Source organism: Pseudophryne corroboree, chromosome 2 (assembly GCF_028390025.1).
Source record: "Pseudophryne corroboree isolate aPseCor3 chromosome 2, aPseCor3.hap2, whole genome shotgun sequence".
NCBI classification, from domain to species: domain Eukaryota; kingdom Metazoa; phylum Chordata; class Amphibia; order Anura; family Myobatrachidae; genus Pseudophryne; species Pseudophryne corroboree.
Genome location: NC_086445.1, coordinates 1,047,714,238 through 1,047,739,237, shown reverse-complemented (window position 1 = coordinate 1,047,739,237; position 25,000 = coordinate 1,047,714,238). Strand labels below are relative to the sequence as shown.

The window sequence follows — 25,000 nt, the reverse complement described above, 5'->3', positions numbered from 1 at the left end:
GGGGTATAATGGGGTGTATGGCTGTACGTGTGTGTGTGTGTGTGGGGTATAATGGGGTGTATGGCTGTACCTGTGTGTGTGTGTGTGTGTGTGGGGTATAATGGGGTGTATGGCTGTACCTGTGTGTGTGGGGGGTATAATGGGGTGTATGGCTGTACCTGTGTGTGTGTGGGGGGTATAATGGGGTGTATGGCTGTACCTGTGTGTGTGTGGGGGTGTATAATGGGGTGTATGGCTGTACCTGTGTGTGTGTGTGTGGGGGGGGGGGGGGTATAATGGGGTGTATGGCTGTACCTGTGTGTGTGGGGGGGTATAATGAGGTGTATGGCTGTACCTGTGTGTGTGGGGGGGGGGGGGGGTATAATGGGGTGTATGGCTGTACCTGTGTGGGGGATATATGTACATCTGTGGGGGTATGGCTGTACCTGTGTGGGGGATATAGGTACACCTGTGGGGGGCAGTGAGGGGTACGGCCGGGATATGACGGGGACGTTGGTCTCTCACCTCCTCCGGCCGCTGCTACATTCCGCTGCTCGGTGTCATCTGACCGGTTGCCGGAAAGGCCTTGTTTGAGTAGGGAGCGGGGCATCTGACAGACACGCCCAGGGGCGGGGTAGGTCTGCGAATACCGGAGTGAGGGCAGCGTCCGCCATCTTGGTTTCGGGAAGCTGTTACTGCGCCTGCGCCTCAGGCTGTCCTCACCACGCATGCGCGATACGCACGTGTCCGGCAGTGAGCTCCGGGGCCAGACGCTGAGGAGGAGAGGAGTCCGGGTAATTACTCCTCTGTCCCCATATCTGCCCCTTCCTCGGGTATCCCTGCTCTGTAGTCACCATTGGTGTCATGGATGTTGTTGCTTCTCATGGTGACTTATGGGGGGAGGGGGGTGTTTGTTGGGTGACCAATACCTCTAATCATTGAGGATACAGGTCCTGAGGTCACCTACCTGAGGCATGTCGTTCCTGGGTACAGCAAGCCCCCCCAGTGTGTGCCCAGTGTCACCCTGTAGGTCGGGGGCATCTTCTGCATGTATGAGACACCTGGGGGGGGTCTCCAGTGACGTGACATTGGGGGATGCGGGGTGAATAGCCCCCTGGGGCAGAGTGTATAGCGGCATTATCCAGTAGTGGGCGGGGGTGAGGCGGCCGCTCCTCCTCTGCTCTGTCTCTCTCCCAGTAACGTCACACGGATTATGTCTGATTGCTCCCTACAGGCCATGCTGGGCTCATCCTGAGAATAAGCCCCCGTGTTGGTTACACGCCCCGTCACCATGGGCCTCACCAAGCAGTATCTCCGCTACACCGCCGCTGCTGTGTTTGGGGTGGTCGCCAGCCAGAAGGCCAACGTGCGCTATGTCACCCTGCGAGGAGAGAAGGGGCGCTACGTGGCTGTAGCCGCCTGTGAGCACATCTTCATCTGGGACACCCGCAAGGGCGAGAAGGTCAGTACCCCCTTTATGATTCATACAGTGTCTGCGGTGCCTGCTGAGGTACTTACCTGCTGACTGTAACCAGCGGTGCCTGCTGAGGTACTTACCTGCTGACTGTAACCAGCGGTGCCTGCTGAGGTACTTACCTGCCGACTGTAACCAGCGGTGCCTGCTGAGGTACTTACCTGCTGACTGTAACCAGCGGTGCCTGCTGAGGTACTTACCTGCCGACTGTAACCAGCTGTGCCTGCTGAGGTACTTACCTGCTGACTGTAACCAGCGGTGCCTGCTGAGGTACTTACCTGCTGGGAATATGCATTAGTGTAATGTATGGTCCATGTCAGAGTGACGTAGGCCGGTGTCTGGGTGCTAGATATGTGACAGTCTGGTATAGCCCCATAACAGTCACACATGTGACGTACATACATATATAATTAGGGTAAATGAGGTCATAACTGTAGAAACCTACCCGAGCACAGTGCCACATACCTGCCTGATGAGGTCCTGTATCCCGGCTGCGTTATCACCAGGTTGGTGCACTGTTTCTCGCTGCCCCAGTAGCTGTAAAGAATATAAAGTGCACCTTTGGGATATAACGCCTGGAGAAACCCATCGATTCCAGCGTTATAACCGCCATCTATTGTCTGACGCTGGGGAAGATGCTAAATAATGAAATCGCTCCAGGACGAGAAACCGAGACCTTTCCCCGCGCAGTAAACGCCCGCGCCTAATGCAATATCTGCCCTAAGTATTCCCTGATACACAATATATACAGAATACAAGTACAGTAAGTGTTTTCTGAGGGTGCACGCTCATTCAGAACACGTATGGAGCTGGTCAGTGAGGGACAGGCTGAAATAGACAATGAATACACATCTGCTGAATATTCGCACAACACCCAACCTGCAATTCATATCTAGATCCCAGAGTTTCAGCCAAAAATAAAGCTTACCACAAGACAGATGACGGCTGTTTCTCACTACAGGTCCTCATTCTGCACGGCCAGAAGCACGAGGTGACGCAGCTGTGCCCCTCCCCCGATGGGCTCTCATTGGCTGTGGGATACGAAGATGGGTCTATACGCGTTTTCAGTATCCTGAGCGGGGAGAGCGGCATCACGTTCAACGGACACAAAGCAGCGGTGACTGCGCTAAGCTACGACCACCTGGGAGGCCGACTTGTGTCTGGGTCCAAGGTAATGTGACAGCATAGACTGCTTCTCCTGGGCCTGAGGGAGCGTCGTTTCCTGCGCTGGTGGAGCGTTGTGTGGATGGGTGACCGGTGGTGTGGTCTCTCGTTGTCTGCTGGGTGACCGGTGGTGTGGTCTCTCGTTGTCTGCTGGGTGACCGGTGGTGTGGTCTCTTGTCATCTGCTGGGTGACCGGTGGTGTGGTCTCTTGTCATCTGCTGGGTGACCGGTGGTGTGGTCTCTTGTCATCTGCTGGGTGACTGGTGGGGTGGTCTCTCTCCGCCTGTCTGTTTTGTGACCGGTGGGGCGGTCTCTCGTCTGCTGGGTGACTGGTGGTGTGGTCTCTCGTTGCCTGCTGGGTGACTGGTGGGGCGGTCTCTCGTTGCCTGCTGGGTGACTGGTGGGGCGGTCGCTCGTTGCCTGCTGGGTGACTGGTGGGGCGGTCTCTCGACGACTGGTGGGGGCAGTCTCTCGTTGCCTGCTGGGTGACTGGTGGGGGCAGTCTCTCGTTGCCTGCTGGGTGACTGGTGGGGGCAGTCTCTCGTTGCCTGCTGGGTGACTGGTGGGGGCAGTCTCTCGTTGCCTGCTGGGTGACTGGTGGGGGTAGTCTCTCGTTGCCTGCTGGGTGACTGGTGGGGGTAGTCTCTCGTTGCCTGCTGGGTGACTGGTGGGGGTAGTCTCTCGTTGCCTGCTGGGTGACTGGTGGGGGTAGTCTCTCGTTGCCTGCTGTGTGACTGGTGGGGGTAGTCTCTCGTTGCCTGCTGGGTGACTGGTGGGGCGGTCTCTCGTTGCCTGCTGGGTGACTGGTGGGGCGGTCTCTCGTTGCCTGCTGGGTGACTGGTGGGGCGGTCTCTCGTCTGCTGGGTGACTGGTGGGGCGGTCTCTCGTCTGCTGGGTGACTGGTGGGGCGGTCTCTCGTCGCCTGCTGATTGATTGGTGGAGCGGTCTCTCGTTGCCTGCTGGGTGACTGGTGGAGCGGTCTCTTGTTGCCTGCTGGGTGACTGGTGGGGCGGTCTCTTGTTGCCTGCTGGGTGACTGGTGGGGCGGTCTCTTGTTGCCTGCTGGGTGACTGGTGGGGCGGTCTCTGGGTGACTGGTGGGGCGGTCTCTCGTTGTCTGCTGGGTGACCGGTGGGGCGGTCTCTCGTTGCCTGCTGGGTGACTGGTGGGGCGGTCTCTTGTTGCCTGCTGGGTGACTGGTGGGGCGGTCTCTGGGTGACTGGTGGGGCGGTCTCTTGTTGTCTGCTGGGTGACTGGTGGGGCGGTCTCTCGTTGTCTGCTGGGTGACTGGTGGGGCGGTCGCTCGTTGTCTGCTCGGTGACTGGTGGGGCGGTCTCTCGTTGCCTGCTGGGTGACTGGTGGGGCGGTCTCTTGTCGTCTGCTGGGTGACTGGTGGGGCAGTCTCTCGTTGCCTGCTGGGTGACTGGTGGGGTGGTCTCTCGTTGTCTGCTGGGTGACTGGTGGGGCGGTCTCTCTGCTGGGTGACTGGTGGGGCGGTCGCTCGTTGTCTGCTGGGTGACTGGTGGGGCGGTCTCTCGACGACTGGTGGGGGCAGTCTCTCGTTGCCTGCTGGGTGACTGGTGGGGCAGTCTCTTGTCGTCTGCTGGGTGACTGGTGGGGCAGTCTCTCGTTGCCTGCTGGGTGACTGGTGGGGCGGTCTCATCTGCTGGGTGACTGGTGGGGCGGTCTCTCGTCTGCTGGGTGACTGGTGGGGCGGTCTCTTGTCGCCTGCTGGGTGACTGGTGGGGCGGTCTCTTGTTGCCTGCTGGGTGACTGGTGGGGTGGTCTCTCGTTGCCTGCTGGGTGACTGGTGGGGTGGTCTCTCGTTGCCTGCTGGGTGACTGGTGGGGCGGTCTCTCGTTGCCTGCTGGGTGACTGGTGGGGCGGTCTCTCGTTGTCTGCTGGGTGACTGGTGGGGCGGTCGCTCGTTGTCTGCTGGGTGACTGGTGGGGCGGTCTCTCGACGACTGGTGGGGGCAGTCTCTCGTTGCCTGCTGGGTGACTGGTGGGGCAGTCTCTTGTCGTCTGCTGGGTGACTGGTGGGGCAGTCTCTCGTTGCCTGCTGGGTGACTGGTGGGGCGGTCTCTCATCTGCTGGGTGACTGGTGGGGCGGTCTCTCGTCTGCTGGGTGACTGGTGGGGCGGTCTCTTGTTGCCTGCTGGGTGACTGGTGGGGCGGTCTCTCGTTGCCTGCTGGGTGACTGGTGGTGCGGTCTCTCGTTGCCTGCTGGGTGACTGGTGGTGCGGTCTCTCGTTGCCTGCTGGGTGACTGGTGGGGCGGTCTCTCGTTGCCTGCTGGGTGACTGGTGGGGCAGTCTCTTGTCGTCTGCTGGGTGACTGGTGGGGCAGTCTCTCGTTGCCTGCTGGGTGACTGGTGGGGCGGTCTCTCGTCTGCTGGGTGACTGGTGGGGCGGTCTCTCGTCTGCTGGGTGACTGGTGGGGCGGTCTCTTGTCGCCTGCTGGGTGACTGGTGGGGCGGTCTCTCGTTGCCTGCTGGGTGACTGGTGGGGTGGTCTCTCGTTGTCTGCTGGGTGACTGGTGGGGCGGTCTCTCGTTGTCTGCTGGGTGACTGGTGGGGCGGTCTCTCGTTGCCTGCTGGGTGACTGGTGGGGCGGTGTCTCTCGTTGCCTGCTGGGTGACTGGTGGGGCGGTCTCTTGTCGCCTGCTGGGTGACTGGTGGGGCGGTCTCTCGTTGCCTGCTGGGTGACTGGTGGGGCGGTCTCTCGTTGCCTGCTCGGTGACTGGTGGGGCGGTCTCTCGTTGTCTGCTGGGTGACTGGTGGGGCGGTCTCTCATTGCCTGCTGGGTGACTGGTGGGGCGGTCTCTCGTTGCCTGCTGGGTGACTGGTGGGGCGGTCTCTCGTTGTCTGCTGGGTGACTGGTGGGGCGGTCTCTCGTTGCCTGCTGGGTGACTGGTGGGGCGGTCTCTCGTTGCCTGCTGGGTGACTGGTGGAGCGGTCTCTCGTTGTCTGCTGGGTGACTGGTGGGGCGGTCTCTTGTTGCCTGCTGGGTGACTGGTGGGGCGGTCTCTCGTTGCCTGCTGGGTGACTGGTGGGGCGGTCTCTCGTTGCCTGCTGGGTGACTGGTGGAGCGGTCTCTCGTTGTCTGCTGGGTGACTGGTGGGGCGGTCTCTTGTTGCCTGCTGGGTGACTGGTGGGGCGGTCTCTTGTTGCCTGCTGGGTGACTGGTGGGGCGGTCTCTTGTTGCCTGCTGGGTGACTGGTGGGGCCGGTCTCGTCTGCTGGGTGACTGGTGGGGCGGTCTCTCGTTGCCTGCTGGGTGACTGGTGGGGCGGTCTCTCGTTGCCTGCTGGGTGACTGGTGGGGCGGTCTCTCGTTGCCTGCTGGGTGACTGGTGGGGCGGTCTCTCGTTGCCTGCTGGGTGACTGGTGGGGCGGTCTCTCGTTGCCTGCTGGGTGACTGGTGGGGCGGTCTCTCGTTGCCTGCTGGGTGACTGGTGGGGCGGTCTCTCGTTGCCTGCTGGGTGACTGGTGGGGCGGTCTCTCGTTGCCTGCTGGGTGACTGGTGGGGCGGTCTCTCGTTGCCTGCTGGGTGACTGGTGGGGCGGTTTCTCGTTGCCTGCTGGGTGACTGGTGGGGCGGTCTCTCGTTGCCTGCTGGGTGACTGGTGGGGCGGTCTCTCGTTGCCTGCTGGGTGACTGGTGGGGCGGTCTCTCGTTGCCTGCTGGGTGACTGGTGGGGCGGTCTCTCGTTGCCTGCTGGGTGACTGGTGGGGCGGTCTCTCGTTGCCTGCTGGGTGACTGGTGGGGCGGTCTCTCGTTGCCTGCTGGGTGACTGGTGGGGCGGTCTCTCGTTGCCTGCTGGGTGACTGGTGGGGCGGTCTCTCGTTGCCTGCTGGGTGACTGGTGGGGCGGTCTCTCGTTGCCTGCTGGGTGACTGATGGGCTGTTGAATGAATGCATCTACAGGTTGCCCGTTACCATAGTACAGTGGTTGCCAAACTTTTTGGAATTCTACACCCTAGAGTATCAATATTTTTATCATGGCGCCCCTAGGCCAAAAGTTTCTTATTGTGAATTTCATAAAAAATAATAAATGAAGGAAATAGTGTTATATGTCATCCTCAGGGTCAGGTGTGTGGAGGGACAGGATCTGTTTCTGTGTGTCCCCATATATTATGACAGACAGCCACTGGCGCTGGTTTTCCTGTTACATTGACCATAAATAATTAGAATTGGTCCTGGACACCAGCCCGGGGCCCCCCTGCCAGTGTCCCGCGGCACCGAGGGTGGAAACCACTGGCATAGTATATATGTAATAAACTGATTGGCACTGCTGAGACTCCAGTAAATATGCGGTTTCGCCTTTTACGTTGAGGGACTTTCTCCACGTAGATCTGACAATGGTACCTGCAGAATCCAGGGTCCTGTGTGTTGGTGTGGTGGCCGCATTGTGTCTTGCCTGTGTGCTCCGTCCTCTGATAACGTGGCCGTGATGCATAGACTATATAGAGGAGATTAATATTCCAGACTTTCCCCATAATCCCGCTCTCCCGCAGGACACTAATGTCATTGTATGGGATGTCATCAATGAGAGCGGCTTGTACCGGCTGAAGGGGCACAAAGATGGCGTCACACAGGCCGTGTTCCTGAAGGAGAAGAATCTTCTGGTCACCAGGTAACCGCGAGTTCCAGCAGCTCTATATGTATCCCCAGTGCTATGCTGCCACAGCTATGTATTGCCTTCCCCCATTATTATAGCACTGATAGGCCTGTAGGGGGCAGTACAGAGGCCTCTTATTTGCGGTCCCTACGCGCATACTGTACACGTGTGCCGGAGTCTTGTTAGTCACACAGACCAGACCCTGTCAGATTACAGCGCAGCGCGCTACGCAGAGATAATTATCTCATAGGTATCGCGGCTGCACACATATTGGTACGTGTGACCCTCTGCTCTTCCCGTAGTGGTAAGGACACGCTGGTGAAGTGGTGGGACCTGGACACACAGCACTGCTTCCAGACCATGGTGGGACATCGCACAGAGGTAGGTGTCCTGAGTGTCAGCTCTTGTGATTTACTGACCATCAGCAATGTGCTGCTGTGTCCGGACCATAGCGTGCGTGTGATGTATGTAACGTGTTCTCCAACGTTGCACTGGATGAGGCTGTTCTCGCCCCAATAATCTGCTCTCTGTGTTTATTAATATAATATATTACTTGTATACATGTGTGTCCTTGCTCAGGTCTGGGGTCTGACTGTTCTGTCCGATGAAAGCCGAATTCTGACCGGTTCAGCAGACAGTGAACTGCGTGCCTGGAACATCTCGTATGCAAATGAGGTAAGTGATATTGGCCCCGCCCCCATGTGCCCACCCAACACGTTCCTGCCTCCGCTCACTTTCTTGTTTAATAAATTGTGTTTTGTGAAAGCCCTTTCTTTGGAAGCCCCCTCCCCCACTCCCCCCTTCATATCTCCCTGAGCTGTTTATACACGTGGCAGACTGACTAGCGCTATGTGTAGTCACGAGGCTGCCCCTGATTACTGTACGGGCGGAGGAAGGAGAGTTACTAGTAGACAGAACTGCGTGGTCCTACGTGCAGGTTACAGGTCACTTGTCCGCCCTACTCTCATCCTCTGTAAAGTCCACGATGTGTATGAATATCGCCCATTTTATCCCTGTAGGACCAACCGCCTGAGGAACCGCGCATGAAGAAGCCTAAAGGTCCCACAGACGCGGCAGAGGACGGCGTGGAGGAGGAGGTGGCGGCTGAGGAGGTCAGACCGGACGGACGTAGTTCCCAGTCTGCGTGTGACCATTAGGGAAAGGAGATATTTCTGTACTAATGATGGATTGTGTCTGTCTCTCTGCAGCGTATCCTGACCTGTCACCGCTATGGTTCCATCATGCGCGATGGGCGGGACAGAGTGGTGACTCTGGCTACGGACCGGACCAGGCGGTTCCTGGCTTGTCATGTGAGTGGCTGGTGACACAGTGTAGGGATTCCCTGGTGAATGTGCGCTATAGCCGTACTGCTGCATCTGGAAACCGTCTCATTATAGATGTAGGGAGGTGGTTTGGGTAGAGTGTCAGGGGTTTGGTTCTCTCTGCGTGCGGACACCACTGACCACGACTGGCATATGGGTGTAATGAAGTCCCCAGACTGGGCCTAAATGATTATTTGCTGGTCAGGAAGTGTAGTAGTAATGATTTTTGACGTGGAAAACTCTAGTGCCACACTGCCGCCTAAAGAATAATAATGAAGGGCGACAATTAAGGTTTATATTGGTCCTCCTGAGATTTACGGTACCCCGGTTGTTATACCTGAGCAGGGCGGCCTCTGGGGCTCCAAGGTAGAGGAGGAGATACAGCTTTGGTGTGTATGGGAGGGTGACGTGTGGTGATTCTGCTGAGCCCAGCCGCAGGAGGATTCTACAGTCCTCTCATTATTACCAGGAGGGAGACGTGGTAACTGCGCATTTCTAGAAGTATCTGCCTATTAACATGGGATGTCCTGTATCTCCCTGTAAGAGGCCATGTATGTGATGCTAAGCTCCGCTTTCTCTGCTCCGGTCCCTTCTAGGGCCCTGATTCCATCTTGGAAATCTTCTGTGTCCTGAATGAGGATGAGATCAGCAAGAAGATGGAGAAGAAGCTGAAAAGAGCCAAGAAGAGAAACAAGTGGGTGGGGGAAAGGGGTGATGTGAGGGCTGGTGGGAGCCTGGAGGAATGAGGGCTGGTGGGTGACTGGAGGAATGAGGGCTGGTGGGTGACTGGAGGAATGAGGGCTGGTGGGTGACTGGAGGAATGAGGGCTGGTGGGTGACTGGAGGAATGAGGGCTGGTGGGAGCCTGGAGGAATGAGGGTTGGATGGGGGATGGAGGGTGCATGAGGGCTGGTGGGGGCCGGAGGAGTGGGGGCTGGTGGGTGACTGGAGGAATGAGGGCTGGTGGGAGCCTGGAGGAATGAAGGCTGGTCGGAGCCTGGAGGAATGAGGGCTGGTCGGAGCCTGGAGGAATGAGGGCTGGTCGGAGCCTGGAGGAATGAGGGCTGGTGGGAGCCTGGAGGAATGAGGGCTGGTGGGAGCCTGGAGGAATGAGGGCTGGTGGGGGCCGGAGGAAGGGAGCCTGGAGGAATGAGGGCTGGTGGGAGCCTGGAGGAATGAGGGCTGGTGGGAGCCTGGAGGAATGAGGGCTTGTGGGGGATGGAGGGTGCATGAGGGCTGGTGGGGGATGGAGGGTGCATGAGGGCTGGTGGGTGACTGGACGAATGAGGGCTGGTGGGAGCCTGGAGGAATAAGGGCTGGTGGGGGATGGAGGGTGCATGAGGGCTGGTTGGTGACTGGAGGAATGAGGGCTGGTGGGTGACTGGAGGAATGGGGGCTGGTGGGAGCCTGGAGGAATGAGGGCTGGTGGGAGCCTGGAGGAATGAGGGCTGGTGGGAGCCTGGAGGAATGAGGGCTGGTGGGAGCCTGGAGGAATGAGGGCTGGTGGGGGTCGGAGGAATGAGGAGCAGGTGGTGGGTGGAGATGCTGGGCGAATGAGTGTGGCAGTGGGTGGAGGAATGAGGCTGGCGGTGGGTAGATGGTGCTGGAGGAATGAAGGGCTGGTGGCAGGTGGAGGAATGAGAGGTGGATAGGGGGTGCAGGTGGAATGAGGGTGGCAGTGGGTGGAGGAATGAGGGGCAGGTGGGGTTGCTGGTGGAACGAGGGTAGCAGTGGGTGGAGGAATGAGGCTGGCGGTCGGTAGATGGTGCCGGAGGAATGAGGGCCGGTGGGGGTCTGAGGAATGAGGAGCAGGTAGTGGGTGGAGATGCTGGGCGAATGAGGGGCAGGTGGGGTTGATGGTGGAATGAGAGTGGCAGTGGGTGGAGGAATGAGGCTGGTGGTGGGTAGATGGTGCTGGAGGAATGAAGGGCTGGCGGCAGGTGGAGGAATGAGGGGTGGGTGGGGTTGCTGGTGGAATGAGGGTGGCAGTGGGTGGAGGAATGAGGGGCATATGGGGTTGCTGGTGGAATGAGAGTGGCAGTGGGTGGAGGAATGAGGGGTGGGGTGGTGCTGGAGGAATGAGAGTGGCAGTGGGTGGAGGAATGAGGGGCAGGTGGGGTTGCTGGTGGAATGAGGGTGGCAGCGGGTGGAGAGATGGTGGGAGGGAGGGTGTTGGAGGAATGAGGGCAGGTGGAGTTGCTGGTGGAATGAGTGGCAGTGGGTGGAGGAATGAGGGGCAGGTGGGGTTGCTGGTGGAATGAGAGTGGCAGTGGGTGGAGGAATGAGGGGCAGGTGGGGTTGCTGGTGGAATGAGGGTGGCCACGGGTGGAGAGATGAGGGGTGGGTGGGGGGGTGTTGGAGGAATGAGGGCAGGTGGGGTTGCTGGTGGAATGAGTGGCAGTGGGTGGTGGAATGAGGGGCAGGTGGGGTTGCTGGTGGAATGAGAGTGGCAGTGGGTGGAGGAATGAGGGGCAGGTGGGGTTGCTGGTGGAATGAGAGTGGCAGTGGGTGGAGGAATGAGGGGCAGGTGGGGTTGCTGGAGGAATGAGGGTGGCAGTGGGTGGAGAGATGAGCGGGTGACCAGGAAGTCTAACGTGATGTTCCCCTGTCGCAGGCAGCAGGGTGCAGAGGATCAGGGGGAGCCTGTGGTGGAAAGGACCCTACAAGATGAAATCCAGAAACTCGCTAACGTTAAGGCCTCATCCAAAATCAAGTAATTCTATATTCCCTGTGTTGTGTGTGCTGCGCTGTATAGTGATTGATGAGATGATTGACCGTCTCCCACCTGCCTGATGTCCGTACCCTCCGCTCTTGCCCGTTTCCCCCAGATCATGTGACCTGCTCATTTCCGCCAAGGGGGAGCTGAGGGCAGTGGTGCTGCTTCAGAATAACAGCGTGGAGTGTTTCTCTCTTCCCGCTGACCCGTCACACACCGGGGCCATCGAGTCTAACAAGAGCTCCCAGCTCACCCTCGGGGGGCACCGCAGCGACGTCCGGACATTGGCCTTCAGCTCGGACAACATCGCGATGCTGTCGGCATCTGCAGAGTCGGTGAAGATCTGGAACAGGTATGGCCCATGTGTCTGGTCACCGCGGTCCATGTTCTGATATACAAATCCCACAGCTAGGGATACCTTCTGCTGGGTGAGGTGGCAGCCGGGGGCCCCTCTGCTGGGGGGGAGGTGGCAGCTGGGGGGACCCTCTGCTGGGGGGAGGCGGCAGCTGGGGGGACCCTCTGCTGGGGGGAGGCGGCAGCCGGGGGGACGGGGACCCTCTGCTGGGGGGAGGCGGCAGCCGGGGGGGGGGGACCCTCTGCTGGGGGGGAGGCGGCAGCCGGGGGGACCTTCTGCTGGGGGGGGAGGCGGCAGCCAGGGGTACCCTCTGCTGGGGGGGAGGCGGCAGCCGTGGGGGGGGGGGGGACCCTCTGCTGGGGGGAGGCGGCAGCCGGGGGGACCCTCTGCTGGGGGAGGCTCTGAGTTATTGATATGATCAGTGTCTGCCAGTTAGGGACTGTAAAGCCTCGTGATGTGCGCACCACGGGCCGGGGCGTTATCACAGTGTAATCTGTACTGCACGGTCATTCCCCGCTTACTGGATTTGTTACTGTCTGTTCCTGTAGGTCCACGCTGCAGTGTATCCGGACCATGAGCTGTCAGTATGCCCTCTGCTCCCTCTTTGTCCCGGGAGACAGACATGTCATAGTAGGAACAAAGGTGAGACCTCGCACACTACCATATAACACACAGTACCCACACAAACCGTAATAAAAACAAACAGAAAGAAGACCCCAATATAAATTTGTGTAACATTTGTCGATACGCGCGGCCAGTGTGAGCCGCAGCATTGAGCCCGGGGGACGCCCAGGAGGGACGCAGCGCCATCTTACACCAGTCTGTCGGCTGCAGGTGTCTTTCCTGAATATCCCACAAATGCTGGACGGGGCTCGGATCCGGTGACTGAGGACGCAATGTATGGATGACGTCCGTGGGCGATCATGTGATCTGTGCATGGGACATTACATACTGCCAGACGCCCCTCCTCTCAGGAGAGTAACGTGGCGTGGCGGTGCCCCCTCCATACCATTACGTAGGGATTGGCATTGACCTGCTCTTCTAAGGAAATGACCCAAACCTCGCCGGGGGAATCGCACACACACAATGATATAATATTATATTATTCAGCCACAATAACCGGTGCCATATTGAAATAACTTGTCATAGCGCAGCGAGTTATACTGGGGCCACGGAGGTAACAGTCTCTGAGACGGTGCGCCGATGAAACGCGGGACGTTTAGTGCCGGCAGAATTGCGCTTAGATTAGCTGGTGCCAAACATCCGGTTCATGTTACTAAGTGATCAAACTTTCACGTGTTCTCCAATCCATCCGGCAGATCCACCAATCAGCAGCCACTTTATTCTGGGGTTTCAGCATCAATTGTGTGATTAGCCGCTAAAGGTCCTGGGTCCCATTCCCCCGCTGTTCATGGCCTGTACTGTTTGCGCCGCTGATCGCGGAGACGCGCGCTCCCTGGTGTGATGAGCGGATTACGCTCTGCAGCTAGACTGCAATGTCCCACTCTGGGGTTCTGATTGGACCGTTTCTGACTCAGTCTCCGCAGTCTGGCGTTTGCAACCGGTTGCTCTGCAGCTGGAGCGTACACTTCCACGCACTGCCGCCCTGCATGGATTTTATAACTACAGTCTGACCCGTCTTAGCCATTTGTACCTGAGATCCTGCTCCGCCCCCCGGTGTCACATGCGTTTATTCTGTCCCCTCTGTGCACCCTTCCGGCCCGGTCACTGTCATCTCCTGTCTTTCAGTCCGGGAAGCTGCAGCTGTTCGATTTGGCCTCGGGGAGCGAGCTGGATACGGTGAACGCTCATGACGGGGCCCTGTGGTCCATCTCTGTGTCACCTGACCAGGTAACGTGACGCACAGCTGAGCGCAGTGTGACCTGTACCCTCTGCAACTTCCCTGTAATAATCTATTTTCCTATCCGCTGTAGAGGGGGTTCTCCACCGGGGGCGCCGATAAGTCTGTGAGGTTCTGGGAGTTTGAGCTGGTGACTGATGACGCAGATGCTCAGAGCAGGTAACGCTGGACCCAGTCTGTATCTATAGAGTTACACCTCGTAGCGGAAGGCAAGTTCTGTTCTGTCCTTTGTGCTCTGGCTGTTGGGATGCTGAGAGTTGTAGTGCTACGAGCAGCCTGTATGGTATAATCCTGGTCACCGATAGACTGTAGGTGTTGCAGCTAAATGGTTTACAGAAGAGATGAAATAAGAGCCTATCGGTCTATCGGTGACCCGGAGCAGTTTCATGGTGTGTGGTGCCAGGAACATGGAGACAGCGCCCCCCTTCTGCCTGGAGGAGGAAAGAGGAATTGCAGGGGGAAATGTAGAGACCTCATTTTTAATTACTTTAATAACCCTGCCTGATGTAACTGTGAGGCCAGCCCCCCAATAGCAACACAGACCCCCAAATATTTCATTCAGTGTAAATATATTTGCTTGGGAAAAGTAGAGATTGAGGTCGCCTCTTAGCCCCGGACACGGAATGGCTGCGCTCCAGTATTTAATTCACTGTCCGTTTTCCCCGCAGCCGGCGCCTCTCCGTCAAGGAGACACGCATGTTACAGATGGACGAGGACGTGTTATGCGTGCGCCACAGTCCAGACAGTCGCCTTCTGGCCGCGTCCTTGTTGGACTGTACGGTGAAAATCTTCTTTGTTGATACCCTCAAGGTGAGAACTGAGCTGCCGGGACCCGTGACGTGTAGCATGACGTGTGTAGCGTGTAGCATGACGTGTGTAGCGTGTAGCATGAGTGTCTTGTCACAGGGAAATGTTCCTACAGCCCTCTAAACACAAGAGAGACCCTAATAATCCACAGTGACCTGAGGAACGGAACTCACTGATGTCAGCCAATGCAGGTAGAGCAGGCTTTATTTCCCCACAGTGTGTAGGGGTTAGTAGTAGAATTCCTGATACATGTGGTGCAGCCGTAGAGCGCCCAGCAAAGCCTTCTCTTTCTGTTCCTTGCGGATCTGATTTCAGGATCCTCCTTATGTGTGGTTTATGACTGACGCGTTTCTCTCCTCTCACAGTTCTTCCTCTCTCTGTACGGACACAAGCTGCCGGTCCTGTGTATGGACATCTCACATGTAAGTGCCATCGCCGGGTGTAGATGATAGGGATGTGTCTCGTGTAAGGTCGCCTTTGGGAAATGGATTAAATAGTAATTAAAATGAATCTGTTCCGCTGTTGTATGGTAATTAGTGTAATCTGAGTGTGAGCTCTGTGGGTCAGTGACCGTCTATCTCCTCCAGGACAGCTCCATTATAGTCACCGGCTCAGCCGACCGCAACATCAAGATCTGGGGCCTGGACTTCGGTGACTGTCACCGCTCTCTCTTTGCGCACGATGACAGGTGAGTAGACGCCCCGGTTGCTGCGGTTCCCTTCGTACAGAGGCTTATTCCATCTGGTCGCTGACCGCTCGCTCGTCTCTCCACAGCGTCATGTTCCTGCAGTTTGTGCCCAAGACGCACCTGTTATTTAGCGGGGGGAAAGACCGGAAGGTGAAGCAGTGGGACGCAGACCGCTTCCAGCAAATTCAAACCCTTGAGGTAATGTTGGCCTCCGAGCTCAGACTTTGTTGCCAAGCAGCGTCAGGGGGGCCCTCATAAACGTCATGTTTTCCTATTACGCAGGGACACCACGGAGAGGTGTGGTGCTTGGCGGTCAGTCCCAGCGGCGACCATGTTGTGTCGTCATCACATGACAAGTCCCTGCGGCTGTGGGAAAGAACGAGGGAACCGCTCATTCTGGAAGAGGAGCAAGAAATGGTAAGAGACTCAACGGGGCTGCGGGGAACGAGGGCTGGGGGGTACAGGACGGTGCTGCGGGGAACGAGGGCTGGGGGGTACAGGATGGTGCTGCGGGGAACGAGGGCTGGGGGTACAGGACGGGACTGCGGGGAACGAGGGCTGGGGGTACAGGACGGGGCTGCGGGGAACGAGGGCTGGGGGTACAGGACGGGGCTGCGGGGAACGAGGGCTGGGGGTACAGGACGGGGCTGCGGGGAACGAGGGCTGGGGGTACAGGACGGGGCTGCGGGGAACGAGGGCTGGGGGTACAGGACGGGGCTGCGGGGAACGAGGGCTGGGGGGGTACAGGACGGGGCTGCGGGGAACGAGGGCTGGGGGGGGTACAGGACGGGGCTGCGGGGAACGAGGGCTGGGGGGGGTACAGGACGGGGCTGCGGGGAACGAGGGCTTGGGGTACAGGACGGGGCTGCGGGGAACGAGGGCTTGGGGGACGGGGCTGCGGGGAACGAGGGCTGTGGGGGGTACAGGACGGGGCTGCGGGGAACGAGGGCTGTGGGGGGGTACAGGACGGGGCTGCGGGGAACGAGGGCTGTGGGGGGTACAGGACGGGGCTGCGGGGAACGAGGGCTGTGGGGGGGGGTACAGGACGGGGCTGCGGGGAACGAGGGCTGTGGGGGGGTACAGGACGGGGCTGCGGGGAACGAGGGCTGTGGTGGGGTACAGGACGGGGCTGCGGGGAACGAGGGCTGTGGGGGGGGGGTACAGGACGGGGCTGCGGGGAACGAGGGCTGTGGGGGGGGGTACAGGACGGGGCTGCGGGGAACGAGGGCTGTGGGGGGGGGTACAGGACGGGGCTGCGGGGAACGAGGGCTGTGGGGGGGTACAGGACGGGGCTGCGGGGAACGAGAGCTGTGGGGGGGTACAGGACGGGGCTGCGGGGAACGAGGGCTGTGGGGGGGTACAGGACGGGGCTGCGGGGAACGAGGGCTGTGGGGGGGTACAGGACGGGGCTGCGGGGAACGAGGGCTGTGGGGGGGTACAGGACGGGGCTGCGGGGAACGAGGGCTGTGGGGGGGTACAGGACGGGGCTGCGGGGAACGAGGGCTGTGGGGGGGTACAGGACGGGGCTGCGGGGAACGAGGGCTGTGGGGGGGTACAGGACGGGGCTGCGGGGAACGAGGGCTGTGGGGGGGTACAGGACGGGGCTGCGGGGAACGAGGGCTGTGGGGGGGTACAGGACGGGGCTGCGGGGAACGAGGGCTGTGGGGGGGTACAGGACGGGGCTGCGGGGAACGAGGGCTGTGGGGGGGTACAGGACGGGGCTGCGGGGAACGAGGGCTGTGGGGGGGTACAGGACGGGGCTGCGGGGAACGAGGGCTGTGGGGGGGTACAGGACGGGGCTGCGGGGAACGAGGGCTGGGAGGGGTACAGGACGGGCTGCGGGGAACGAGGGCTGGGGGGGGGTACAGGACGGGGCTGCGGGGAACGAGGGCTGGGGCTGCGGGGAACGAGGGCTGCGGGGAATGGGGTCTGGGACTGTGGTGTACAGGACGGGGCTGCGGGGAACGAGGGCTGGGGGGTACAGGACGGGGCTGCGGGGAACGAGGGCTGTGGGGGGTACAGGACGGGGCTGCGGGGAACGAGGGCTGTGGGGGGTACAGGACGGGGCTGCGGGGAACGAGGGTTGTGGGGGGTACAGGACGGGGCTGCGGGGAACGAGGGCTGGGAGAGGTACAGGACGGGGCTGCGGGGAACGAGGGCTGGGGGGGGTACAGGACGGGGCTGCGGGGAACGAGGGCTGGGGGGGGGTACAGGACGGGGCTGCGGGGAACGAGGGCTGGGGCTGCGGGGAATGGGGTCTGGGGCTGCGGTGTACAGGACAGGGTTGCGGGGAACGAGGGCTGCGGGGAATGGGGTCTGGGACTGTGGTGTACAGGACGGGGCTGCGGGGAACGAGGGCTGGGGGTACAGGACGGGGCTGCGGGGAACGAGGGCTTGGGGTACAGGACGGGGCTGCGGGGAACGAGGGCTTGGGGTACAGGACGGGGCTGCGGGGAACGAGGGCTGGGGTGTACAGGACGGGACTGCGGGGAACGAGGGCTTGGGGTACAGGACGGGGCTGCGGGGAACGAGGACTTGGGGTACAGGACGGGACTGCGGGGAACGAGGGCTGGGGGTACAGGACGGGGCTGCGGGGAACGAGGGCTGGGGGTACAGGACGGGGCTGCGGGGAACGAGGGCTGGGTGTACAGGAGGGGGCTGCGGGGAACGAGGGCTGGGTGTACAGGAGGGGGCTGCGGGGAACGAGGGCTGGGGGGGGGGGACAGGAGGGGGCTGCGGGGAACGAGGGCTGGGGGGGGGGGACAGGAGGGGGCTGCGGGGAACGAGGGCTGGGGGGGGGGTACAGGAGGGGGCTGCAGGGAACGAGGGCTGGGGGGGGGGTACAAGAGGGGGCTGCGGGGAACGAGGGCTGGGGGGGGGTACAGGAGGGGGCTGGGGGGGGGGGGTACAGGAGGGGGCTGCGGGGAACGAGGGCTGGGGGGGGGGGTTACAGGAGGGGGCTGCGGGGAACGAGGGCTGTGGGGGGGTACAGGACGGGGCTGCGGGGAACGAGGGCTGTGGGGGGGTACAGGACGGGGCTGCGGGGAACGAGGGCTGTGGGGGGGTACAGGACGGGGCTGCGGGGAACGAGGGCTGTGGGGGGGGTACAGGACGGGGCTGCGGGGAACGAGGGCTGTGGGGGGGGTACAGGACGGGGCTGCGGGGAACGAGGGCTGGGGGGGGGTACAGGACGGGGCTGCGGGGAACGAGGGCTGTGGGGGGGTACAGGACGGGGCTGCGGGGAACGAGGGCTGTGGGGGGGTACAGGACGGGGCTGCGGGGAACGAGGGCTGTGGGGGGGTACAGGACGGGGCTGCGGGGAACGAGGGCTGTGGGGGGGTACAGGACGGGGCTGCGGGGAACGAGGGCTGTGGGGGGGTACAGGACGGGGCTGCGGGGAACGAGGGCTGTGGGGGGGTACAGGACGGGGCTGCGGGGAACGAGGGCTGTGGGGGGGTACAGGACGGGGCTGCGGGGAACGAGGGCTGTGGGGGGGTACAGGACGGGGCTGCGGGGAACGAGGGCTGTGGGGGGGTACAGGACGGGGCTGCGGGGAACGAGGGCTGTGGGGGGGTACAGGACGGGGCTGCGGGGAACGAGGGCTGTGGGGGGGTACAGGACGGGGCTGCGGGGAACGAGGGCTGTGGGGGGGTACAGGACGGGGCTGCGGGGAACGAGGGCTGTGGGGGGGTACAGGACGGGGCTGCGGGGAACGAGGGCTGGGAGAGGTACAGGACGGGGCTGCGGGGAACGAGGGCTGGGGCTGCGGGGAATGGGGTCTGGGGCTGCGGTGTACAGGACAGGGTTGCGGGGAACGAGGGCTGCGGGGAATGGGGTCTGGGACTGTGGTGTACAGGACGGGGCTGCGGGGAACGAGGGCTGGGGGTACAGGACGGGGCTGCGGGGAACGAGGGCTGGGGTTGCGGTGTACAGGACGGGGCTGTAGGGAACGAGGGCTGGGGTTGCGGTGTACAGGACGGGGCTGCTGGGAACGAGGGCTGGGGTTGCGGTGTACAGGACGGGGTTGCGGTGTACAGGACAGGGCTGCGGGGAACGAGGGCTGGGGTTGCGGTGTACAGGACGGGGCTGGGGTTGTGGTGTACAGGACGGGGCTGCGGGGAACGAGGGCTGGGGTTGCGGTGTACAGGACGGGGCTGCGGGGAACAAGGGCTGGGGCTGTGGGGAACGAGGGCTGGGGTTGCGGTGTACAGGACGGGGCTGCGGGGAACGAGGGCTGGGGTTGTAGTGTACAGGACAGGGCTGCGGGGAACAAGGGCTGGGGCTGCTGGGAACGAGGGCTGGGGTTGTGGTGTACAGGACGGGGTTGCGGTGTACAGGACAGGGCTGCGGGGAACGAGGGCTGGGGTTGCGGTGTACAGGACGGGGCTGGGGTTGTGGTGTACAGGACGGGGTTGCAGGGAACGAGGGCTTGGGGTACAGGACGGGGCTGCGGGGAACGAGGGCTTGGGGTACAGGACGGGGCTGCGGGGAACGAGGGCTTGGGGTACAGGACGGGGCTGCGGGGAACGAGGGCTGGGGCTGCGGTGTACAGGACGGGGTTGCGGGGAACGAGGGCTGGGGCTGCGGTGTACAGGACGGGGTTGCGGGGAACGAGGGCTGGGGCTGCGGTGTACAGGACGGGGTTGCGGGGAACGAGGGCTGGGGCTGCGGGGAATGGGGTCTGGGGCTGCGGTGTACAGGACAGGGTTGCGGGGAACGAGGGCTGGGGCTGCGGTGTACAGGACGGGGTTGCGGGGAACGAGGGCTGGGGCTGCGGGGAATGGGGTCTGGGGCTGCGGTGTACAGGACAGGGTTGCGGGGAACGAGGGCTGGGGCTGCTGTGTACAGGATGGGGCTGCGGGGAACGAAGGCTGGGGTTGCGGTGTACAGGACGGGGCTGCGGGGAACGAGGGCTGGGGTTGCGGTGGACAGGACGGGGCTGCGGGGAACGAGGGCTGGGGTGGCGGTGTACAGGACGGGGCTGCGGGGAACGAGGGCTGGGGCTGCTGTGTACAGGATGGGGCTGCGGGGAACGAGGGCTGGGGTGGCGGTGTACAGGACGGGGCTGCGGGGAACGAGGACTGGGGTTGCAGTGTACAGGACGGGGCTGCGGGGAACGAGGGCTGGGGTTGCAGTGTACAGGATGGGGCTGCGGGGAACGAAGGCTGGGGTTGCGGTGTACAGGACGGGGCTGCGGGGAACGAGGGCTGGGGTTGCGGTGTACAGGACGGGGCTGCGGGGAACAAGGGCTGGGGCTGTGGGGAACGAAGGCTGGGGTTGCGGGGAACGAGGGCTGGGGTTGCGGTGGACAGGGCGGGGAACGAGGGCTGGGGTTGCGGTGTACAGGACAGGGCTGCGGGGAACGAGGACTGGGGTTGCGGTGTACAGGACGGGGCTGCGGGGAACGAGGGCTGGGGCTGCGGGGAACAAGGGCTGGGGCTGCGGGGAATGAGGGCTGGGTTGTGGTGTACAGGACAGGGCTGCGGGGAACGAGGGCTGGGGTTGCGGTGTACAGGCTGGGGTTGCGGTGTACAGGACGGGGCTGCGGGGAACGAGGGCTGGGGTTGCGGTGTACAGGACGGGGCTGCGGGGAACAAGGGCTGGGGCTGTGGGGAACGAGGGCTGGGGTTGCGGTGTACAGGACGGGGCTGCGGGGAACGAGGGCTGGGGTTGTAGTATACAGGACAGGGCTGCGGGGAACGAGGGCTGGGGTTTCGGTGTACAGGACAGGGCTGCGGGGAACGAGGGCTGGGGTTGCGGTGTACAGGATGGGGCTGCAGGGAACGAGGGCTGGGGTTGCGGTGTACAGGACGGGGCTGCGGGGAACGAGGGCTGGGGTTGCGGTGGGCTGGGGCTGCGGGGAACGAGGGCTGGGGTTGCGGTGTACAGGACAGGGCTGCAGGGAACGAGGGCTGGGGTTGCGGTGTACAGGACGGGGCTGCTGGGAACGAGGGCTGGGGTTGCGGTGTACAGGACGGGGTTGCGGTGTACAGGACAGGGCTGCGGGGAACCAGGGCTGGGGTTGCGGTGCACAGGACGGGGCTGGGGTTGTGGTGTACAGGACGGGGCTGCGGGGAACGAGGGCTGGGGTTGCGGTGTACAGGACGGGGCTGTGGGGAACGAGGGCTGCGGGGAACGAGAGCTGGGGTTGTAGTGTACAGGACAGGGCTGCGGGGAACAAGGGCTGGGGCTGCGGGGAACGAGGGCTGGGGTTGCGGGGAACGAGGGCTGGGGTTGCGGTGTACAGGATGGGGCTGCAGGGAACGAGGGCTGGGGTTGCGGTGTACAGGACGGGGCTGCGGGGAACGAGGACTGGGGTTGCGGTGGACAGGGCGGGGAAGAAGGGCTGGGGCTGCGGGGAACGAGGGCTGGGGTTGCGGTGTACAGGATGGGGCTGCAGGGAACGAGGGCTGGGGTTGCGGTGTACAGGACGGGGCTGCTGGGAACGAGGGCTGGGGTTGCGGTGTACAGGACGGGGCTGGGGTTGTGGTGTACAGGACGGGGCTGCGGGGAACGAGGGCTGGGGTACAGGACGGGGCTGCGGGGAACGAGGGCTGGGGCTGCGGTGTACAGGACAGGGTTCCGGGGAACGAGGGCTGGGGCTGCGGTGTACAGGACGGGGTTGCGGGGAACGAGGGCTGCGGGGAATGGGGTCTGGGGCTGCGGTGTACAGGACAGGGTTGCGGGGAACGAGGGCTGCGGGGAATGGGGTCTGGGACTGTGGTGTACAGGACGGGGCTGCAGGGAACAAGGGCTGGGGCTGCGGGGAACGAGGGCTGGGGTTGCTGTGTACAGGATGGGGCTGCAGGGAACGAGGGCTGGGGTTGCTGTGTACAGGATGGGGCTGCGGGGAACGAAGGCTGGGGTTGCGGTGTACAGGACGGGGCTGCGGGGAACGAGGGCTGGGGTTGCGGTGTACAGGACGGGGCTGCGGGGAACGAGGGCTGGGGTTGCGGTGGACAGGGCAGGGAACGAGGGCTGGGGTGGCGGTGTACAGGACGGGGGCTGCGGGGAACGAGGACTGGGGTTGCGGTGTACAGGACGGGGCTGCGGGGAACAAGGGCTGGGGCTGCGGGGAATGAGGGCTGGGGTTGCTGTGTACAGGATGGGGTTGCGGGGAACGAAGGCTGGGGTTGCGGTGTACAGGACGGGGCTGCGGGGAACGAGGGCTGGGGTTGCGGTGTACAGGACGGGGCTGCGGGGAACAAGGGCTGGGGCTGTGGGGAACGAAGGCTGGGGTTGCGGTGTACAGGACGGGGCTGCGGGGAACGAGGGCTGGGGTTGCGGTGGACAGGGCGGGGAACGAGGGCTGGGGTTGCGGTGTACAGGACGGGGCTGCGGGGAACGAGGACTGGGGTTGCGGTGTACAGGACGGGGCGGAGGGGAACGAGGGCTGGGGCTGCGGGGAACAAGGGCTGGGGCTGCGGGGAACGAGGGCTGGGGCTGCGGGGAATGAGTGCTGGGGTTGTGGTGTACAGGACAGGGCTGCGGGGAACGAGGGCTGGGGTTGCGGTGTACAGGACGGGGCTGGGGTTGTGGTGTACAGGACGGGGCTGGGGTTGTGGTGTACAGGACGGGGCTGCGGGGAGCGAGGGCTGCGGGGAACGAGGGCTAGGGTTGTAGTGTACAGGACAGGGCTGCGGGGAACAAGGGCTGGGGCTGCGGGGAACGAGGGCTGGGGTTGCGGTGTACAGGACAGGGCTGCTGGGAACGAGGGCTGGGGTTGCGGTGTACAGGATGGGGCTGCAGGGAACGAGGGCTGGGGTTGCGGTGTACAGGACGGGGCTGCGGGGAACGAGGGCTGGGGTTGTGGTGGACAGGGCGGGGAACAAGGGCTGGGGCTGCGGGGAACGAGGGCTGGGGTTGCGGTGTACAGGACAGGGCTGCTGGGAACGAGGGCTGGGGTTGTGGTGTACAGGACGGCGTTGCGGTGTACAGGACAGGGCTGCGGGGAACGAGGGCTGGGGTTGCGGTGTACAGGACGGGGCTGCTGGGAACGAGGGCTGGGGTTGTGGTGTACAGGACGGGGTTGCGGTGTACAGGACAGGGCTGCGGGGAACGAGGGCTGGGGTTGCGGTGTACAGGACGGGGCTGCTGGGAACGAGGGCTGGGGTTGTGGTGTACAGGACGGGGTTGCGGTGTACAGGACAGGGCTGCGGGGAACGAGGGCTGGGGTTGCTGTGTACAGGACGGGGCTGCGGGGAACAAGGGCTGGGGCTGCGGGGAACGAGGGCTGGGGTTGCGGTGTACAGTACGGGGCTGCGGGGAACGAGGGCTGGGGCTGCGGGGAACGAGGGCTGGGGTTGCTGTGTACAGGATGGGGCTGCAGGGAACGAGGGCTGGGGTTGCGGTGTACAGGATGGGGCTGCAGGGAACGAGGGCTGGGGTTGCGGTGTACAGGACGGGGCTGCGGGGAATGAGGGCTGGGGTTGCGGTGTACAGGATGGGGTTGCGGGGAACAGGATGGGGCTGCGGTTGCGGCGTACAGGACGGGGCTGCGGGGAACTAGGGCTGGGGTTGCGGGGAACGTGGGCTGGGGTTGCGGTGTTACAGGATGGGGCTGCAGGGAACGAGGGCTGGGGGGGTTGCGGTGTACAGGATGGGGCTGCGGTTGCGGCATACATGACGGGGCTGCTGTGTACAGGGGCTGGGGTTGCGGTGTACAGGACGGGGCTGCGGTTGCGGCGTACAGGACGGGGCTGCTGTGTACAGGGGCTGGGGTTGCGGTGTACAGGACGGGCCTGCTGTGTACAGGGGCTGGGGTTGCGGTGTACAGGACGGGGCTGGGGTTGCGGCGTACAGGACGGGGCTGCTGTGTACAGGGGCTGGGGTTGCGGTGTACAGGACGGGGCTGCGGTTGCGGCGTACAGGACGGGCCTGCTGTGTACAGGGGCTGGGGTTGCGGTGGACGGGGCTGGGGTTGCGGCGTACAGGACGGGGCTGCTGTGTACAGGACGGGGCTGCTGTGTACAGGGGCTGGGGTTGCGGCGTACAGGACGGGGCTGCTGTGTACAGGATGTGGATGGTTTCTGTGATATGTACCTGTAGTAATGATAATTGCTGTTACCTCTCATTGCAGCAACGTGAGGCCGCGTACGAGGAGAGCGTGGGTAAAGGAGGGCAGCCGGTGGTGAGTGCATAACCTGTGAGCCGCCTACAGCCATGGAACTAGGGTCCCTGAGTAACAGGGTCTCTCTCTGCAGGTGGCTGGAGAGAAGGAGGGGGAGACGGGCCTGGCTGGGAAGAAGACCATAGAGACTGTGAAAGCTGTGAGTATAATGCAGCAATAGGGTCTGGAGTTGGAGTGTTACCTAGAGCTGTGTTCAGGTGTCTGCGTCACTTCCATCATTTCACCAGTTATAATAGGGCCCCACAGTCAGTGAGTACACCCACCCACCCACAACCGCAACGTCACATCATAGTTATTTGGACCCTCAATGTCAAGAGATCAGTTTGGAGCCTGAATGTCACATGATCTTAGTTTGGGACCTCCCCCACACCTCCATGTCACATGACTAGTTGGGAGCCTGAATGTCACATGATTTTAGTTTGGGCCCTCCCCCACACTGCCGTGTCACATGACTAGTTGGGAGCCTGAATGTCACATGATTTTAATTTGGGCCCTCCCCCACGTCACATGACTAGTTTAGAGGCTGAATGTCACATGATCTTAGTTTGGGCCCTCCCCCACACCGCCATGTCACATGACTGTAGTCTGGATTCCTGTTTGCTCTAAGCTGTGGTTATCTCTTGCAGACGGAGCGCATTATGGAGGCCATTGAGCTCCACCGAGAAGAGAGCGTCAAATTGGAGGAGCATCAGGCGCTGTGCAGAGCTGCGGGGAAAGAGGTGACGATGTGATGGGCCGTGCCGCCATGTATGGGGGGTAGCGGGACGTTGGGTTATGTAATGCGCTGTCAGATGAAGCTTCTCTGCAGTTTCTCAGTGATTAATGCTAAATATTGTTATTTTCCACGCTCAGCTCCCGCGGAAGGTTCACCCCATCCTGCAGGCGTGCGGG

General features: G+C 62.2%; 2 protein-coding genes across 4 annotated transcripts in view; one reads left to right on the top strand and one right to left on the bottom strand.

The window, feature by feature from the left end:
- Nucleotides 1-609, bottom strand: part of GDAP2 (ganglioside induced differentiation associated protein 2) — a 114,732-nt gene extending 114,123 nt beyond the window's left edge. For 2 of the 3 annotated variants that reach the window (XM_063956881.1, XM_063956882.1), the window contains exon 1: nt 505-609. In XM_063956881.1, coding sequence (XP_063812951.1) covers nt 505-589 — 85 coding nt within the window. In that variant the 5' untranslated portion in view covers nt 590-609. Of the gene's footprint in view, nt 1-425; nt 450-504 lie in introns of those variants that run through there. The other variant, XM_063956883.1, reaches the window with a different exon arrangement.
- A 33-nt stretch (nt 610-642) lies between these two features.
- Nucleotides 643-25,000, top strand: part of WDR3 (WD repeat domain 3) — a 29,329-nt gene continuing 4,971 nt past the window's right edge. The window contains exons 1-23 of the mRNA XM_063956880.1: nt 643-773; nt 1,214-1,441; nt 2,415-2,624; nt 7,128-7,246; nt 7,534-7,612; nt 7,811-7,906; nt 8,251-8,343; nt 8,440-8,541; nt 9,150-9,247; nt 11,167-11,265; nt 11,381-11,620; nt 12,172-12,265; nt 13,373-13,474; nt 13,558-13,643; nt 14,153-14,294; nt 14,657-14,713; nt 14,879-14,979; nt 15,066-15,177; nt 15,262-15,396; nt 24,059-24,109; nt 24,183-24,248; nt 24,736-24,828; nt 24,962-25,000. The exon at nt 24,962-25,000 is cut by the window's right edge and continues 9 nt beyond it. Coding sequence (XP_063812950.1) covers nt 1,271-1,441; nt 2,415-2,624; nt 7,128-7,246; nt 7,534-7,612; nt 7,811-7,906; nt 8,251-8,343; nt 8,440-8,541; nt 9,150-9,247; nt 11,167-11,265; nt 11,381-11,620; nt 12,172-12,265; nt 13,373-13,474; nt 13,558-13,643; nt 14,153-14,294; nt 14,657-14,713; nt 14,879-14,979; nt 15,066-15,177; nt 15,262-15,396; nt 24,059-24,109; nt 24,183-24,248; nt 24,736-24,828; nt 24,962-25,000 — 2,385 coding nt within the window. The 5' untranslated portion in view covers nt 643-773; nt 1,214-1,270. The remainder of the gene's footprint in view (nt 774-1,213; nt 1,442-2,414; nt 2,625-7,127; nt 7,247-7,533; nt 7,613-7,810; nt 7,907-8,250; nt 8,344-8,439; nt 8,542-9,149; nt 9,248-11,166; nt 11,266-11,380; nt 11,621-12,171; nt 12,266-13,372; nt 13,475-13,557; nt 13,644-14,152; nt 14,295-14,656; nt 14,714-14,878; nt 14,980-15,065; nt 15,178-15,261; nt 15,397-24,058; nt 24,110-24,182; nt 24,249-24,735; nt 24,829-24,961) is intronic.